Below are 16638 nucleotides of genomic sequence, written 5' to 3' on the forward strand. Positions count from 1 at the left end.
TAGTTATGATTTAAAATTGTCCTGTAATATTCTCCATTCTTTCCAGCTTGAATCTCAATACTAGTAAACAAAGTAGTGAAAGAACATCCTGCTTTAGGAATCTTGAATGTAGTAAGTAGAAAAAGTAGCTTCAGGTGCATGTCTAATCAGTTTTCAAATACCAGCATATCACTTCTTAAAATCCTAATTACAAACATGGAATTCAACTATATCAGAATAATTAGAAAGCAAATACAATACCTATATTATATATATTTATTTTCAAATCTGATCTTCAGAGTAGTTATGCACGTTCAAACTGCCAAATACTCTGCATATCCAAACTTCATACATAAAATCTACAAGTAAAGTGTAATCTCTTCTTCCTTTCTCCTCTTCCACTTGCAGAAACTGAACCTTCCTTTCCCTCCCTATAACTAAACGTTCCTTTTTACTAGGCTTCTACCTTCTGTTTTAGTCTTTCATTTAAGGACTGTATAGATGAAAGGCTGTTTGGGTTAGTTCTAACACATTTTCCTCCTGTCAGTTATATCAGCCACACAAGTGCATAAATAAAAACTTCTATCATTTAGTCCTCTCTATTAATTTCATGCACACTGGTCAAACTTTCAATAATCCCAATTCTCTTATTGCATAACAGTCTTATAAACACTTTTAAAGTCTAACAGTACTATAATAAAAAAAAACACAGCCTAACAATTCATTTTCTCTCATAGTTCAACCTTAAAAGGAGCAATAAAGAGATTAGCTACAATACTTTGTCATGTCATTAAAAATATAAAAAAACAGAACACCTATATTGACCCAAAGGAAAAAATGGGCTATTTTTAGCACCATCAAAACTTTTTTTATATGAAAGCTTTCTTAGGACAGGAAAGGCAGTCTTCTTCACACTGTACAACATAGTATCTGGAAAAACTAGGAAAGCAAAAGCGAGACAGCAAAGCTTGACAAAATGCTTAATTCCCTCTTGGAGGTATACAGGCATACTGGTATTTCATTACCACTTACTAACATAATAAAAAGACGACAAATTGTCAAGATCCACTTTATTTCTAAGTTTGGAATTATGATTTTAAGGTATGTACCTTCATCATAATTAGGTATAATTTCTATATTAAGAATATAGATATTTAAGTCAGAATTCAATTCAGTCCTTGACAAAAATATCCAAGCCTTATGCTGTTAATTAAATATTAATTGCAATACCATGGCAACAGAAACATTGTCTGTTCTCTGAGAACGACCTGCTAGAAGAAACATTTGCCTTTCAGAGACAACATCCAGTATTTCCTCTAAGGCTACATGAGTCATCCCCCAATTTTTGCTACTATGTTTTTTAAAATAACATTTTCACGCTTGACAGTTAATATAAAATGAAAAGAAATAATCTAGGTAAGTACTGTATAATAAATTCTTGCTAAAGCTCTCCTGCTGCAGGAAAAAAACACATTGTTTTGAATCAGTAGCCAAATTCAGTTTAGAATAATATGTGGGAAGATGTGTTCAATTTTGCCTTCTGGAAACTAGCCAGCCCTGGCCTTTGGCACCAGCACCTACTTCTCAGAGGACTGAGAAAGGAAGTTATATACATGTTCCTTAAAATGAATTTAACATATCTGATTCTTTCACCATCACTTTACAGAAGGCATGATTAAGGAAAACTTACTACCAGCTCAACTAAATAAATATACATCTCAAACACTTGCCGTAACAAAATTCTTTGGTTTTTCCTACAGCTAGATACTAGTAAGTAGAACAGAAGTAATAAAGCATCTTTCACTAGCGTTCTAAGTTAGGCAAAAGTGAGCAAAAAAGGTTAAGCCTACCTTGCTGATGGCAAAATATTTTGGGACACTGTCTAATAATAATACTGAAGAGGATACAGTAAAATGAAAAGACTGAAAAAGCCATGTAGTTTGTTTTACAATTTTCTAAAATTGAGTATTCGCATTACCAAGTATTATATATCTCTTACCATCTTCATTCAGGAACAATTTGTTGAATCTTAATCCACTAGGCTCTTTACCAACATATCTGTGCACATACTCTGTGCCAAGATCATTAACAGCAATAGCATATTTCAAAGGCTTTACACAGGACTGAAGACAAAATGGAACTTTGGTATCGCCAACAGAATGCCTGGGAAAAACACAGATGAAGAGGTTTGAAATTTCCTGTTTGTCAGCTGAGGCAAGTCGTGTGTTAAATGCTTCGTTTATCCTTCAACCTACTAGGACTATTAACAAAAACACCCCAAAACCCTAAAAGCATATTAAGTCTCATTTTGAAGAGCAGAACAAAAAGATTTAAAGGTTTTAACAATTGTCTCCATAAGCTAAACATAACTGTCAATGTAAAAAAATAAAAGCAAGTTCAGAAATAGGTTTGTACCAGAGCAAAATAATCACCTCAGAGCTCTATTATCGCACTTACCCTACTCAAATGCAAGCTCAACAGGGTACAGGCGCTATACATATTTACTTCTATATGAACAAAGATGAGGTCCAATTCAGTTTTGCAATTTGAGGGAAATAGCTATATTTACATTACCTTTGATAACTGCATAGGTATTTTATTACAATTATTAAATGCTATCTTTTCCAAAGTTTACTTTCAACATGTAAGTCAGACTGCATTGAAGAATGACTCATACAAGCAGCATTTGCTGCATCTAGAGCAAAGTGCTCCAAGCAACCACTTGTCTGATGGCAAAATCAGAAGTGTATTTCCTTCTTTTCTTTGCAGAAAATGTAGAAGACTTCAGAGAAACTCATAAAACCATTTTGGCATTATAAAAACCAACATTACATAACATCAAAAAAATTTAATTAGTAATGTTATAATGCCAATTTTTTTACATAATAGCCAAAAAAAAGCAAAATTAAGTATTCAAAAAGGAGAACTTTTTTACTTTTAAAGCTGTTTTACTATGAATAACTTATAATTCAGACACTTAAGCAGAGAGCTGCAAAATACTTCAACTCACTTGTACAGCTCTTCCTCTAGAGATCAGAGAGCATATGGCTGATAAGATACAAACATACAGATCATAACAGATCACATTAAAATGATCCCAAATCCACAGTCACCACAAGCAAGTCTGATGCTCTCTCAAGAATGCCCCATTCACTTGGGAAACACCAATACCTAAAAACTATGATACTCAGAATATGCAGTATGACTATATCAAACTGCAGGACAGCAGAGACATGCAAGCTGATGAGTATCTCACATTGTGACTAGACAAAGGTAGGCACAGAAAAGTTCATATTACTTCTCAGCTAGATGGTGAGAGATACATTTGGACTCGTAATCATCTGATACACTGAGTCACTACTCAATAAAAATAAAATCATTCTAATTATATCTGAGGCCTATATATACCCTTACAGGAGAAATTTTAATAAACCTGAAGAGCAAAATCATGTTAAATTCTGTCCAGTTTCCACATCTCCATTTTCTTTAAAAAGAAAATTTTCTTTAAAAAGAAAATGGATCTGATTTTTTTCAATGACATATAGTGATCATACAATAAAGCTACAGTAGGAACACTAAAATGTAGAAAAAGAACTAATTTTTAAGTACATCATGACTTTCAGAAAACAAATATAGCTCAAGGCACGGGTACTATCAGGCAAAACTCTTCAACTTCCACAGATTAATACTACGTAAGCATTGTCTGTCTTGTCCTTTGGTAATCACTGAAATTACCCACAACTTCATTACTGTGTTTGGATAATAAGCACAATATAATCTAGACTTTAAATACAGTATTTACAAATACTATTTAAACAACATTTTATCATAATAGCATAGCAAAATAATTCAGCTTAACAGGGAAGTTGGAAAAAAATGTTAAGAAAGATGACCAAGTGGATTTCACTTCTTAAACAACTCCAGAAAAGCTCTTTATTAAACCTTGAGATACCATGAAGCACTGTGTATCACAGATTAACTCAAGTTGGAAGGGACCCGTAAGGATCAAGTCCAACTCCCTGCTTCTTGCAACATATCAGACAGTTCAAGTAATCGAAACAGTAAAATCTGGAAGTTAGAATATACCTCTGTCCATCCACTGTGCAAAGTGACACACCCCACAAATCAGGGCTGAACTTGGCCAGTTGTGGAATATAGTCAGCAACCTATGACGACATGAAATAACAACAGAGGCATTACCACATCAAAATACTTAACTATATGTTAACATATATTGATTAAAATAAATGCCAATGGAAAGGATACACAAGTTACAACTGAATTATTCCATGAATAATCACCTAATATAGCTAAAACTTCATTACAAATTATTATATTCACTAGATCAATATAAAATATATTTTTTCAACGAAAGTACAAACCTCAGCACATTCTAAAAGAAATCTGTTTTGTTACATGTTTAGGATTTTCATTTCCTATAACATTTTAGCTGGTAACAAAGTTTGGAGTTTTTCAATTAATTTATTGAAAATAAACACTAGAATAAACTTTAATACTAACATAGGTATGGTGTTCACAACTATTTCTGTCACACAACCCAGCCAGTTCTGCAGAGTAGCATAATTGCTTTACAGACTAACTTTAGTCTGACAAATTATATAGAGTTTTTATAGTTTATGTAAAATAAAGAAAGAACACCACCATCCTATCTTTCTAGCCTCAAAATTGTAAAACATCATTAGAAGTAAGGAGCTTTATTTCTAACAGTTTACAAGTCGCAGACATAACTGAACTTCCAAAACTATTTTATCAAGTTACCAGTTTAACATTTTGCTAAAAAGGTTAAGAAAAATATGCCAACTTAAACATATTCGGTTAATAATCAAGAAATCTACAGCAGTGTGAAGTTGGATTTACAAACAGGTTACCTTTCCTCCAGACTGTTTTTTAGCACTTTCATATAACTCATCAATATGTGAAGTAAACGACATAAAATCTGGAATGACAAACTTCCTCCTGAAAGCTTGAGTAAGCAACACAATGTTACTCTGTACACACCTGTAAAAAATTTAAAAATCTTATTAGTATTTTGACAAAGTACTATCAAAAAGCCTACTTAAGCAGCAATTACATGCTATTTAAATAAGGACTATCAGTCCCTTGAAGTTATATACCCACATGAACAGGTCTTTATTAGAAAGACTTTTCAATTTTCCACTCCGTAAGTTATAAATAATTTTAAAAAATTAAAATTTCATTGCATTTGCTTTTATGCCTTTTTATTTAGAGCCCTTATTTGAAGTTTCAACTTTAAGGCTGTACTGCAAGGCACTATCAATTTGCCTTCAAGTAGCGTCTAAGCTTGCAAAAGGGATCTCAGCCACCCATTTCTTTGGATCAAGACATGCGACAGCCATCTAAACCAGCCCTTGTCCAAAGAAGTGCTGATTTCAGAGTTGGATCTGACTTCTGAGGTTCAGGGTTGGTTTCTCTCACTTCCAACCAGTTTCACCATGAACTGGACAAGAACACTGCCAACCATGCTGGAATGAGTTTCCATCCTAGTAAGAATAGAACCCTGTGGAAGTACTTCACAATATCTTCTAAAGTAAACAAAAGTTAACATGGAGCAATACCACAAGTTTCTTACTTCAAACTATCACTAGTTAAGGAATCTTTGCTGCCTTTTAACCCAAAAAACATTTAACACCTGCACCCTCTGATCATCAGCCTATCTAGTACATTTAAAAAACTGATAAACCCTTCTTCCAGGAAAGGGCTTATCTAGAAGGGACAGGAGGGAAGGATCAAAATACAAGCTGAGACACACTGCTTAAAGTGGTGTGCCTGTGAGTGGGGGGTGAGCAGGAGCAGGGGTGGGAATTGGGAGCCATTATCACAGCAGTTGAAATATGTTCTGACAAAGGGTATTAACAGCCCTATCCCAGTGCAAGGAAGAGAAAGTGAGGTTTATCACCAAACAAACAATTTCATTAACACCTTCATTAAATGCAGAAAGAAACTGTTAATTCAGACAAATGGGAAGTTAAGAACATCTAGGCCCATATTACAAATGAGCACATATCCTTCCAATGAAGACTTATTCACAAAACTAAAAAAATTATTTTTAGAGAAATACTTTCACTTGGAATAGATACTTCTAGTAATCCTCTTATTAAAAGTCATTATCAGTTCAAAATGAAGTTGCATGAAGACCAGCCAACAGACAGAATTATCTTCCCTTTGAATCCCACTCTTTTTTTAAAGCTTCAGTTTGATCTCCTTCATACTTAGGAGACATTATCCCAAATTCAGCTAACAACCATTTCAAATTCTGGAAGGCAGTACTTTCCAACAGTGAAAGAGTAACAGTAGAGAAGTTTCCGTTGTACACACTGGCATCTTAAGAATTACTCTGTAATAAGCTGCTTTGACAGGTCTATGTTAAAATAGCCAATTGAGGTGATTTTGTTGTAATTTGTCATGCTTATTCACTCCTTTTTCACATATCTTCCAAAAAATCCTGTTAGTTTTTGTTCCCAGCAGCCTCCAATTAGTTACCTACTCCAGGTGCAACAATCCCTTTTCACAAGCAATTAACAATTACAGCAGCTACATCTGCTGAAAGAATAACACCACACATATGCACTAGGTTTAACCTTCAGATATACTTCTGCACTGTCTGAATCATCTGGACTGCACTAAGAACTCTTGTAAAAGATATTTTTTTTCATTTTTTCTAAAGTTCACATAAGCCTGTTAAAACAACTGAAGAATACAAAGTGTGGAAAACAACAAAAATGCAGCACACACTGAAATACAGTCCTGTGATACCACATTACTTTTCTAAAACAGGAAGGGCAGTTATACACTCACCAATTCACCCCAGATCTAGGAGGCTTACTTCAATAATGCAATCGTTTTAAGCTCAAGATTGAAAGTCACTGCACAAATAGTTATGCTGGTTAAGGACATTACCTATTTCTGCAAGAAGTTATTGTTCCCAGACTTCTGCCTAGGTCAGTGTTTGGGTGTTTATCCTAGTACTCCTTAACCTGGGCAAATGCTATGAATTCACAGACATGAAGTACTGGGGTTCAATTAATCTAGAAGAATATTTGGAACAATTACTGCACAGACAAAGTGGCAGAGAGATCTTAGTAAACTCCAGTTAATGGGGCAGTAATACTTTCAGTCAGAGGACACTAGCCTTGACAGCCTCTAATATTTTGCAGCTGGCATCTCCTTCCCACTGGTGTTTAACTGGTTTATGTTCCAGATAACCCTTTGGAGACAAATGGTCTGAGGCTCAGGAGAACTGGAGCAGTAGGAAAAGATCACAGGGAGGAATTTAAGATTTATCTATCAATATATTAATTTACTTTCTACAGTCAAATTTTACTAACAACGTAGCCCTTATCCCACACATACTTTAGCGGATAGGTACACTAAAAACTTCCCACATCAAATTCTTCCATTTCCCCAAACTTTATAAACTCACCCAAAAAACTTCTGTCTTGCCAAATACTAATCCAAGCACTTCTTCCCCCATATGAAAACACGTCTTTTCAAACTATTAAACTTCCCCGATACATTTGGGTTAGGAAGATTAGGATGCAAGTCTTATGACCTATAATAACTTTCAGTGAAAGTAACAGTTTTGGCTTGTTTGTTTGGGGTTTTTTTTTTTTAAACTGAATCTTTGGTCTCTAGCATTAAGTTAGGGTCACTTTGTTTCCTGTATCATACAACTTGTTACATTCATCCATTCTTTTTCATGTTCTGGCTCAACTTGCTGATTATTGCTTCCCTACACAAAGTAGGCATCTGCTAAAAACACTGCCTGTACTCCCACCAATTTTGAAGAGCTGTTAATCTATCTATATAGCTGAATGGATACTTTTTCCGCCGTTTAAAAAGCTAGAGGATAAGCATTACAGAAAGGAAAGTGAAGCTCCATTTCCAACTAGCAAGACAACGCCTGCACATGTGTTCAATATATTCAGACATTTTGGAAAAAAGTGACATTTTGACAAATGAGGTATTAATATTATAACAGTGGAAGTCCTCTACATCTTCCATCAAACACTTTCTAATTGCTCAAACCAAGAGAATGAAAACATAATGCCTGGGTTAAGCATATCTGAAATGAAGGTTTTCCTCAGGATTTGCTACCCAGATTGAGAGAGCAGCACAGCCACTTGGAAGCAAATTGATAACCCTGTTTGAGATCCAGCAATAGACTGTCAGGTTTATGCTTAAAACACACATACCCAGATTGCTGCTTCCTACCTGCAGATCAGAGATGTGGCTAGCAAGACCACAGTTCTAGGTTAACAAATTGGGACACACAGCACCTTGTGACAAAGACTAAATCTACAAAGCCAAGTAAGTTATTCTGAAAAAGAATTAAGTTTAAACCTCAGACTCAGTAGCTATCACCTCATGTTTATATCATTACATGTTTATCATAATTTTTATCAAGTTTACATCATTTTCAAAATAAATCCATTCTGGTTGCCTCATGCCTTTTCTTCCCCACCTCTCACATTGACCAAAGTATTGTTAGCTAAGAAATAGGCTTTTTGCAAGTCTTCTGTTGTTTTGTTAGCAACAAGCTGTGAGTTAAGAGAAAAAGCTAAGAGGAGTAGAAGGATTTCTTAGAAAGATTATTAGAATTTTTTCTACAAATTAGCAACAACATCATAGAAACATCTAAAAAGTAGCGTATGTCAAAATGTGCACGCTTTGTGAGGAAGATTAACATGTACTATCTTCCATATTTGTTAAGTTGCCTAAGATTCATCTAATAATAGTTAAAAAGTACTACTATTATTTTATTAATTAGTACCATAGCTAGGGTACCAAATAAGCAAAGTCTCATACCAAGCTAACTAGCATGCTGCACTGCTTTCAGTAAGCAGGCTGTTCTCAGCAAGGTATCCTTCATGCTACAAAGACCACATGTTACATCACATAGATGCAACACGAACAGCCAATTCAAGAAGTTTGTCAAGCACTCTCTAGAATGTGCACCAGTGAAGCCTTCAATTCAAGCAGCTCTGGAGATGAAAGATTAAAAAACCAAGTTGTTCTGCCTGTAACATGGAGATTTCTTCCAAATTTTTATTCAAGTGGAAAGCACTATAAAGCCAAAAATATTCAAAATAAAGCACTTTTAGTCACACTAACCACTAAAAAGGTGTTGAAACTTCTGTTACAAAGATGGACAGTACAGATGCATGAGCTAAAAAATTTTACAGGTAATTTCTACTGGACTTGATTGATTTAGTCAAGCTACGCTATCACTAATCCACATCACTGATCCTTCATGCTTTATTTGATCTAGAAGCTTTGGATTCAGATTCAGCAGGAGAATTACACCACTGACTTTTATGCTTAGGGAACTGAAGATTCAAAGTCCTGAGGTAAGTACAGCTGAGTAGATATATTTCTCACCTCAACACCTGGAGAAGAACAAAAAATACAGTAACCTTGTACAAGTCTCTACACAGCAAACAGCGTGCCTAGAAGGAACAGATAACTGAAGTTGGGGGGTGTGTGTGTGTAAATTTATAAACAAGATTAACACCTGCTGCTGCAAAGGAAAAACTAGTGTGTGAAAAGAGATTCACCTCTCCATCCCATGGATAATCTTTATGTTCAAAACTCTCCTACACAAGAAGCAGCCATGTAAGCTTTCAACAAATTATCAGAGTAACAACCACTCCCCTAACACAGAGGATCAAGTCCTAGAGATATGACATAGAACACAGGCTAATATTCAGCCCTCTAATTAGCAATCACTTATCCTTTTTTAATGTAGAGCCCTTGCCTAAAACGTAATTCATAGTTTACTATTACAAACAAGTCTTCTAGTATAAATGTAATGCATAATAGCAAAAGCATTTCCTTTTCAATCCAACCATACACCCAGGAAGGTTTCTGACTCTTAACAATTTACAGTTTTTACTGTGCTGACAACCAGTGAAGACATGGTCTTGAACTTAAACACAAGAATAAAGTTAGTCCGTGTTGTACATTTAAGAATGCCACATTTGTTGAATCAATTGACTTTTTCTTACTGTCACACACAGACATTCAGTTTTTCTCAATGTACTTCCAAAAATGTTTACATGTATTAGAAAATAAACATATATACTTTTGTTTATATAAATGATGTAAATATACAGTATAAACATACACTGGATACTATATAATTTATAGACTTATATGTATATAATATATATGCAATTACATATGTAAACACACCAGGTGTTATACACATACATATTTTAAATTTTAACTGAGAGGAAATAGCACTAAACAGCATTAGCTCAGAAATTCAAAAAATGCCACAGAACAAAAATGTACCAATTTTGACAAAAAGTATACTCTTCATGAAAGAATCAAGTTTTAGATACGTCATTTATCCTGCAAATAGAATAAGAATATAGACTTAAAAATAGCCTACAAATTTAATTTCAAGATTTAAGAGCCTCTAAACTTCCAATCTTTTGGCACACAAAAACTAAGCAGGGGAGCAACAGAGTGTGCTTGGAATGAACTGAAGACAGCCTGAACAGTGCTTATATTGTTCAGCTAACTGACCACAGACTTTTCTTAAAAAAAAGTATCACTAAAATATGGCACATAAATCTTTTCCAGAACAGACCAAAGCAGTGTCTACAATCCTAACTGCCCTCCTCTCTACATATCTTGAAATTTAACTTCACTGTTTTTCATATACTCAGTTTTAGAATTAACTACACACGTGCTCTGAACATCACACTACACAGAAGCAGCATCCTGAACTTCAGATTAAATATTATAATGCAGCAAGGGAGAAGTTTTATGTACTCATACCAAATACTCCATGCTGCATCAATTAATTTCTTTGGCATCTGACCGAGAGTTGCAGCAGGGGGTCAGATACACATGCAAACAACACTGACACATTAAACTCTTGTGGAGATCACACAATCTGTCTGCTGCATGAAACCAGAGAACAGACTCATGAAAACAGCATCAGTAGGAGTGTGTGCTTGACCCCCTTTCTATTTACACATTGGTTTATATACCTTACGTCTCTCCTAAGATGGCAGTCAGTAACACACAGACAACATTCACTGAGAATTATAGTTACATTATTGACAGAAAGTTTACTTTTTAAAAAGGTCTTTGTCCAGCATAACACCATCTGAAGTTGTCTGAAGGGTCAGTCTTAACATATCCATGCACTCTTTCAAGCGGGGATCAGATGTACGTAATCCAGTAGATTTGAGTGCCTATTATAATAAAACAATAATTACTTAAATGAAAAAATATGCTATTACAATCAAGTTCTCTACCACTCAGTCTTGTTTATCAAGATAAGAGACATCTGCCACTGCATAATCAACACAGATATTTTGACACCTTATTGATCCTTTTGCCATTTTCTTCTGCCATTTTGGCTGCCTCTGATGTCAAAGTATTACGGTCATTTGAAATCCACAGCAGTGCGACTACATTTTACACAAGTGCATACTCTTTGGCACAACAGAAGAAACAAGTGAATAATGATACACTCAATCTCTCACTTAGTTACAGAAACAGTGTCGGGGCAGGGAAAACAGTTACACTACTTGCTGCGGCTAACCATGTATAACAAATTCTTTGCTTTGTATTCTTGCATTTAGAACATTAAAAAAGCTGGTAGTAGTTAGCTTTCATACAGCACTCTGGAACAGTAAACTTACAGTTATGAATTTATGAACTGGTATTTTTTCTTGTCCTTCTGCAATGGTATAGAAAAGTAGATCTTCTAAGCTGGGAAGAAGACCTTGCTTCATTTTACTGGAAAAAAAAAGAGATACATGCATAGATTAGTTTAGTGCATATTTTTATTTATACACATTTTTCCATTACTCACAAGGAAACGCATTTTCACTATCAACATTACTACTACCATTAATTTCAAAGAACACTTATCCGTGAACACAAAGCTTACTTCAGCTTTAAGTACAGGGAAAAAAGGGTAACATTAAAAGTAGTATACATATACTTCACAATAGCAAACATTTTTAACTGCAACTAGTCATGTTTTTACAGACATTCATTCATTGCTAACATTGTATTTAGAAGTCTTTTGGAGCAGATCCATCACATTTCCCTCTTCTTGATGTTACAGAGAATAGACACGTTACTTGCACAGAGGAAGAAGGATTTGTAAGACTCAAAGCCCTACATGCCTCATAATAAAGCTGTAAGAACAGACTGACCCAGTGGTTCCACAGGTGAGAGAAAGCAAAGAGATGATGCGTGTGTATTATTTTCTTTAAAATAGTACTCCTAGGAAGAGTCTGGAAGCCCTTGTCCTTCTAGAAGCTTATGTAAGCCACAGCAGTGACAGTGAACGCAAGCAAAGCCATCTGCAGCATAGTACAGTAACCTGAACCAGCTCCGGCACAGAAGCAGTAACTCTCATCCTGTGTACTTAGCAGAGTAAGTGAACATGCAGTGCAGACACATCTTTAATGGTCAACATGTTTATCAATGTAAATATGCTGGCTCTCCAGGGATTCCATGTGTTAACTATTTTACTCTGCAATATACTTCCTGTATGCTTGCATTTCTTTGTAACTTATATTTCTCTTTTAAGTGAAATGTGAAAGAAACCTACCAGATTAAGAACCAAGAGTCCTTCCAAGAGAGAAAGCTGTACTACTGACAGCTTTCCCTCAAAGCTTTTGATTTAACCTCTAAGTTTTGCCTTTCCTTGATGTTCCAAAGCATCCTGCAGCAGGCAGGAGCACAAGTCTGTACTCAATTCTTTATGCTTCCCCTTTAAGTACAGCATCGCAGCATACATCTGGAATGTACACTTCAAACTGCTAGAGGCAGTGATAGCAAAGGGCTTCGGATCAATTATTTTAGTTCCCTGAAGTGCTTAGGTTTGTTTCTAGAGAAAGTCAGTTTAGAGAAAGCCAATGTTCTGATGGTTGATAAGCAAAACTAAATAAAAAAAACAGTTCTCCAGTAAACTTAGAAATAAACTAAACCACAGAGTATGCAGTCTTACATTATTTTAGCCATCAATTTTCAAGCTCAATCTTATAATTTAGTAATATTGGCAATACTTTGTTACTCTACTGTAATATATAAAAATTATTGCCCAAAACCAGAATGCTTAGTGGCAATTTATCCATTCTTATGAATGTATGCATGTGTGTACAAAAAGCATGTCTAAATTCTAGTCATGAAAGTTTTCACAAGATTAGTAATTCTTTGAATATCAGTCCTCAGGGTTATAACTATGAAAACAAAATACTACAACTAAGCACAGACCCTAGGTAGGCCAATGCAATCTTACAGAATGACGTTTAATCCTCCCTCCTCTCCCAATACTAGCTTACTTTAGCTCAACAACAGGCCAGATTTATGATTATTTTTAATAAAGATCTGATCATATCCAAATACCCTTTTAAATTTAAGGCAACCTTTAGATTGCACTTGCCTCCCTCCTCTCCCCATAACTCGCAGCAAAACCCAGTAGTAAAAACCTCACTTCTCATTTTCCAATTTATTTAAAACACTGTACTTACATACTAAGAACAGAAGAGAGCTTTGTAAGCCAACAGAACTTTCCTTGTCTTCCAGTCTGGATTTTTTTTTTTAAATGATGCTGGCTGAGTAGTACACAGACAGGCTGGTAATTCAACCAAGACAAACGCTCACAACTACCTCAAGCAAATTACTGAACACCCTTTATCCTAAAGAAAATTCAAGTCTTCCACACAGCACATTGCGCTTTCAATCTTTTGAGAACAGTATTCCCAGTCACGCCAACAGAACCAACAATCAAAGCTTCATCCTGTACCATCCTAATTCTGCAGCTATGTATTTTGGGTTTTAAAGCCATGCTGAGTTACCTAATCTACTCCCCTACATTTTCCCCATTTACACAGAGCATTTAACTAAGCTCCCCAAAGCTTAGAGTTTTCATGTTTTAAGGAATGCCTGTGCTACCTCGTTACTGGATTGCTGAAGGTCTTACAGAGGAAACTTCCATATTTCACTTTGACAAAACAAGCCAGCAAACACATTGAGAAATGTTAACTTATAACCTATTTAATTACAAGTTTCTTTTACAGCTGTTCCCAATGTGGAATTTCTGTCTGGAAGGGTGCAGGAAAAAAAAACTCAGACATTTGACCAAGATTTTTATCTGCCTCTTTGCAAGATTTTAATCTATTAAAGAGATGTGCACCTCAGCATAAATTCTCTCTTGACATAGTTTCCATATCTTTCACATCTGCTGCTGTTCAATATTGGGTCAGTCAGCCTAATTTAACAATGGATCTGCACTGACTGCCAAAGCAAAGAGGATGGCATTCAATATATTTACAGAAAAATGATCTTTGTCAAATAGTCCATGTTTCGATAAAGTTTATCGGCTAAATAGAGGTGGAAAGGCTTGCTCTGCAGTTTATCAGGTCAGTGATGTCAGTAACTAATATTTGTTTAACCTAAAAGCTGTGTTTTAGCAGCACGAGCACACTTAGCAAGATAGTGCTGTTCAGCACACATTATGAAGAGCTGTTTTTCCAGTCAGGGAACCTGCAATTTCCACAGTCAAATTAAAATGGAAATTCCAGTTTGTTCCATTTCATAAATAATGACTTTTGGTACTTATTTTCCTTCTTTAAAAAAAAATTAAGCACCTGACTATTACATAACTTCTTCAGTGGTACTCTGTGGACTAGAAAACTGGCAGATGCTCCAAACTTATCTTTAAATATGAAGAGAAACAGAATACAGGAATTCCAAGCACGAGGACTTTGCAGTCCATATTGTTCCTTCCCTCAGCTCTTCCTTTTGCATCAGTATGATGCTTATACCAGATCCCACAAAGAATGTCATTTTAACAACAGCTGAATTATAATTTCTACAATATAGAAGAGATTAAATTTCAAATATGGTGAACATTCCTGCTTCATACTTCAGGATGTAACTGCCAAAATGGAGAACAAGATTTATAGAACAAAAGATATAAAAATATGTTACTGCTAGTAATAGTTTCAGGTTCATTATTAACCATAAGACACCAGTCAAAAATATAAGATCACAAGAGCCCTCACAAACAATGGTCTCTCAGGGGTCCATATTAGGACCACTACTGTTTAACTTCTTCATCAATGACGCAGACAGTAGGATTGAGTCCACCCTCAGCAAGGGTGCAGAAGACACAAAGCTGAGTGGTAAAGTTGACACACTGGAGGAAAAGGATGCCATCCAGAGGGACCTGGACAAGCTCAAGAAGCAGGCCCACCTGAGCCTTGTGAGGTTCAACAAGGCCAAGTGCATGGTCCTGCACCTGGGTCAGGGCAACCCCCCAGTATCAATACAGGCTTGGGGGTGGAGGGATTCAGAGCAGCCCTGCAGAAAAGAACTTGGGGGTACTGGTGGATGAAAAGCTGGACATGAGCCAGCAACGTGCACTTGCAGCCCGGAAGGATGACCATATCCTGGGCTGCATCAAAAGCAGCATGGCCAGCAGGTCAAGGGAGGTGGTTCTGCCCCTCTACTCTGCTCTGGTGAGACCCCACCTGGAGTGCAGCGTCCAGCGCCGGAGCCCTCCGCACAGGAAAAGCATGGACCTGCTGGAGCAGGTCTAGAGGAGGGCCACAAAAATTATTCCATCCTAACGAGGACGGGCTGAGACAGTTGAGATTGTTCAGCCTGGAGAAGAGAAGGCTCTGGGGAGACCTTAATGCAGCCTTTTGTACCTAAAGGGGGCTTATAAAAAAGACGGGGACAATCTCTTTAGTAGGGCCTGTTGTGATAGGACAAGGGGTAATGGTTTTAAAACTAAAAGAGGGTAGATTTAGACTAGATATAAGGAAGAAATTTTTTACAGTGAGGGTGGTGAAACACTGGCATAGGTTGCCTAGAGAGGTGGTAGATATCCCATCCCTGGAAACTTCCAAGGCCAGGTGAGACGGGGCTGTGAGTAACCTCATGTAGCTGAGGATGTCCCTGCTCACTGCAGGGGGGTTGGACCAGATGACCTTTAAAGGTCTCTCCAACCCAAACCATTCCATGGAAGCTGCAAGGGCTGCAACCTGCAGTTGGTAGCCACTCCATCTAAACAGGCATCTTTTAGTTATCTGTAGTAAGATGGCAACTTCAAGACAACCAAATGTCAAGTCACTAAATAACTACTTTCTGCTTTAAAAGTCAGGGTTGGCCACATTTTGCTCCTCCCGCTCACCTTAATCAAGACCTCTGCAATTTAGAAATAGCTTTCACTAAGATAAGCTATGTTTGATCCTACTACTGTCCAGCATAAGATGTAAGAGTGCACATTTACACTGAAAGTAAAAGCAAGCAATGCACAATTATACTGAAAGTAGAAATAAACATTACTAAGTATTATACAAGTTTATGAATGTACTGGGTTATTGTGTTTCAAGTATTTAAGCATGAACATAGATATGATTGCATTTTAATCCGCAGCCTTCATTAATCAAAATTACCAGTCTCTAACCACTCTCAGTTTAAGCTCAAATATTTTTCCTTTCCAAAAGGTACTACTAAGTTTCAGGTCGATACATAGAGTGAAGGCTGGATAGCAGGGATAAGGAGGTGGTGGAAGACATTTAGGAAGAAACACAGAAGGGGATCTGGTTATGCAATGGGATGCTAGTTATTTCA

General features: G+C 36.2%; 1 protein-coding gene across 4 annotated transcripts in view; it reads right to left on the bottom strand.

Moving 5' to 3' along the window:
• GLS (glutaminase) overlaps positions 1-16638 on the bottom strand; it is a 66918-nt gene that overhangs the window by 47138 nt on the left and 3142 nt on the right. For 2 of the 4 annotated variants that reach the window (XM_075093927.1, XM_075093925.1), the window contains exons 2-6: positions 11682-11778; positions 11107-11228; positions 4869-4998; positions 4066-4145; positions 1979-2142 (exon numbers count right to left, since the gene is read on the bottom strand). In XM_075093927.1, coding sequence (XP_074950028.1) covers positions 1979-2142; positions 4066-4145; positions 4869-4998; positions 11107-11228; positions 11682-11778 — 593 coding nt within the window. Of the gene's footprint in view, positions 1-1978; positions 2143-4065; positions 4146-4868; positions 4999-5118; positions 5664-11106; positions 11229-11681; positions 11779-16638 lie in introns of those variants that run through there. The other 2 variants (XM_075093926.1, XM_075093928.1) reach the window with 2 other exon arrangements.

Source organism: Phalacrocorax aristotelis, chromosome 5, assembly GCF_949628215.1.
Source record: "Phalacrocorax aristotelis chromosome 5, bGulAri2.1, whole genome shotgun sequence".
NCBI classification, from domain to species: domain Eukaryota; kingdom Metazoa; phylum Chordata; class Aves; order Suliformes; family Phalacrocoracidae; genus Phalacrocorax; species Phalacrocorax aristotelis.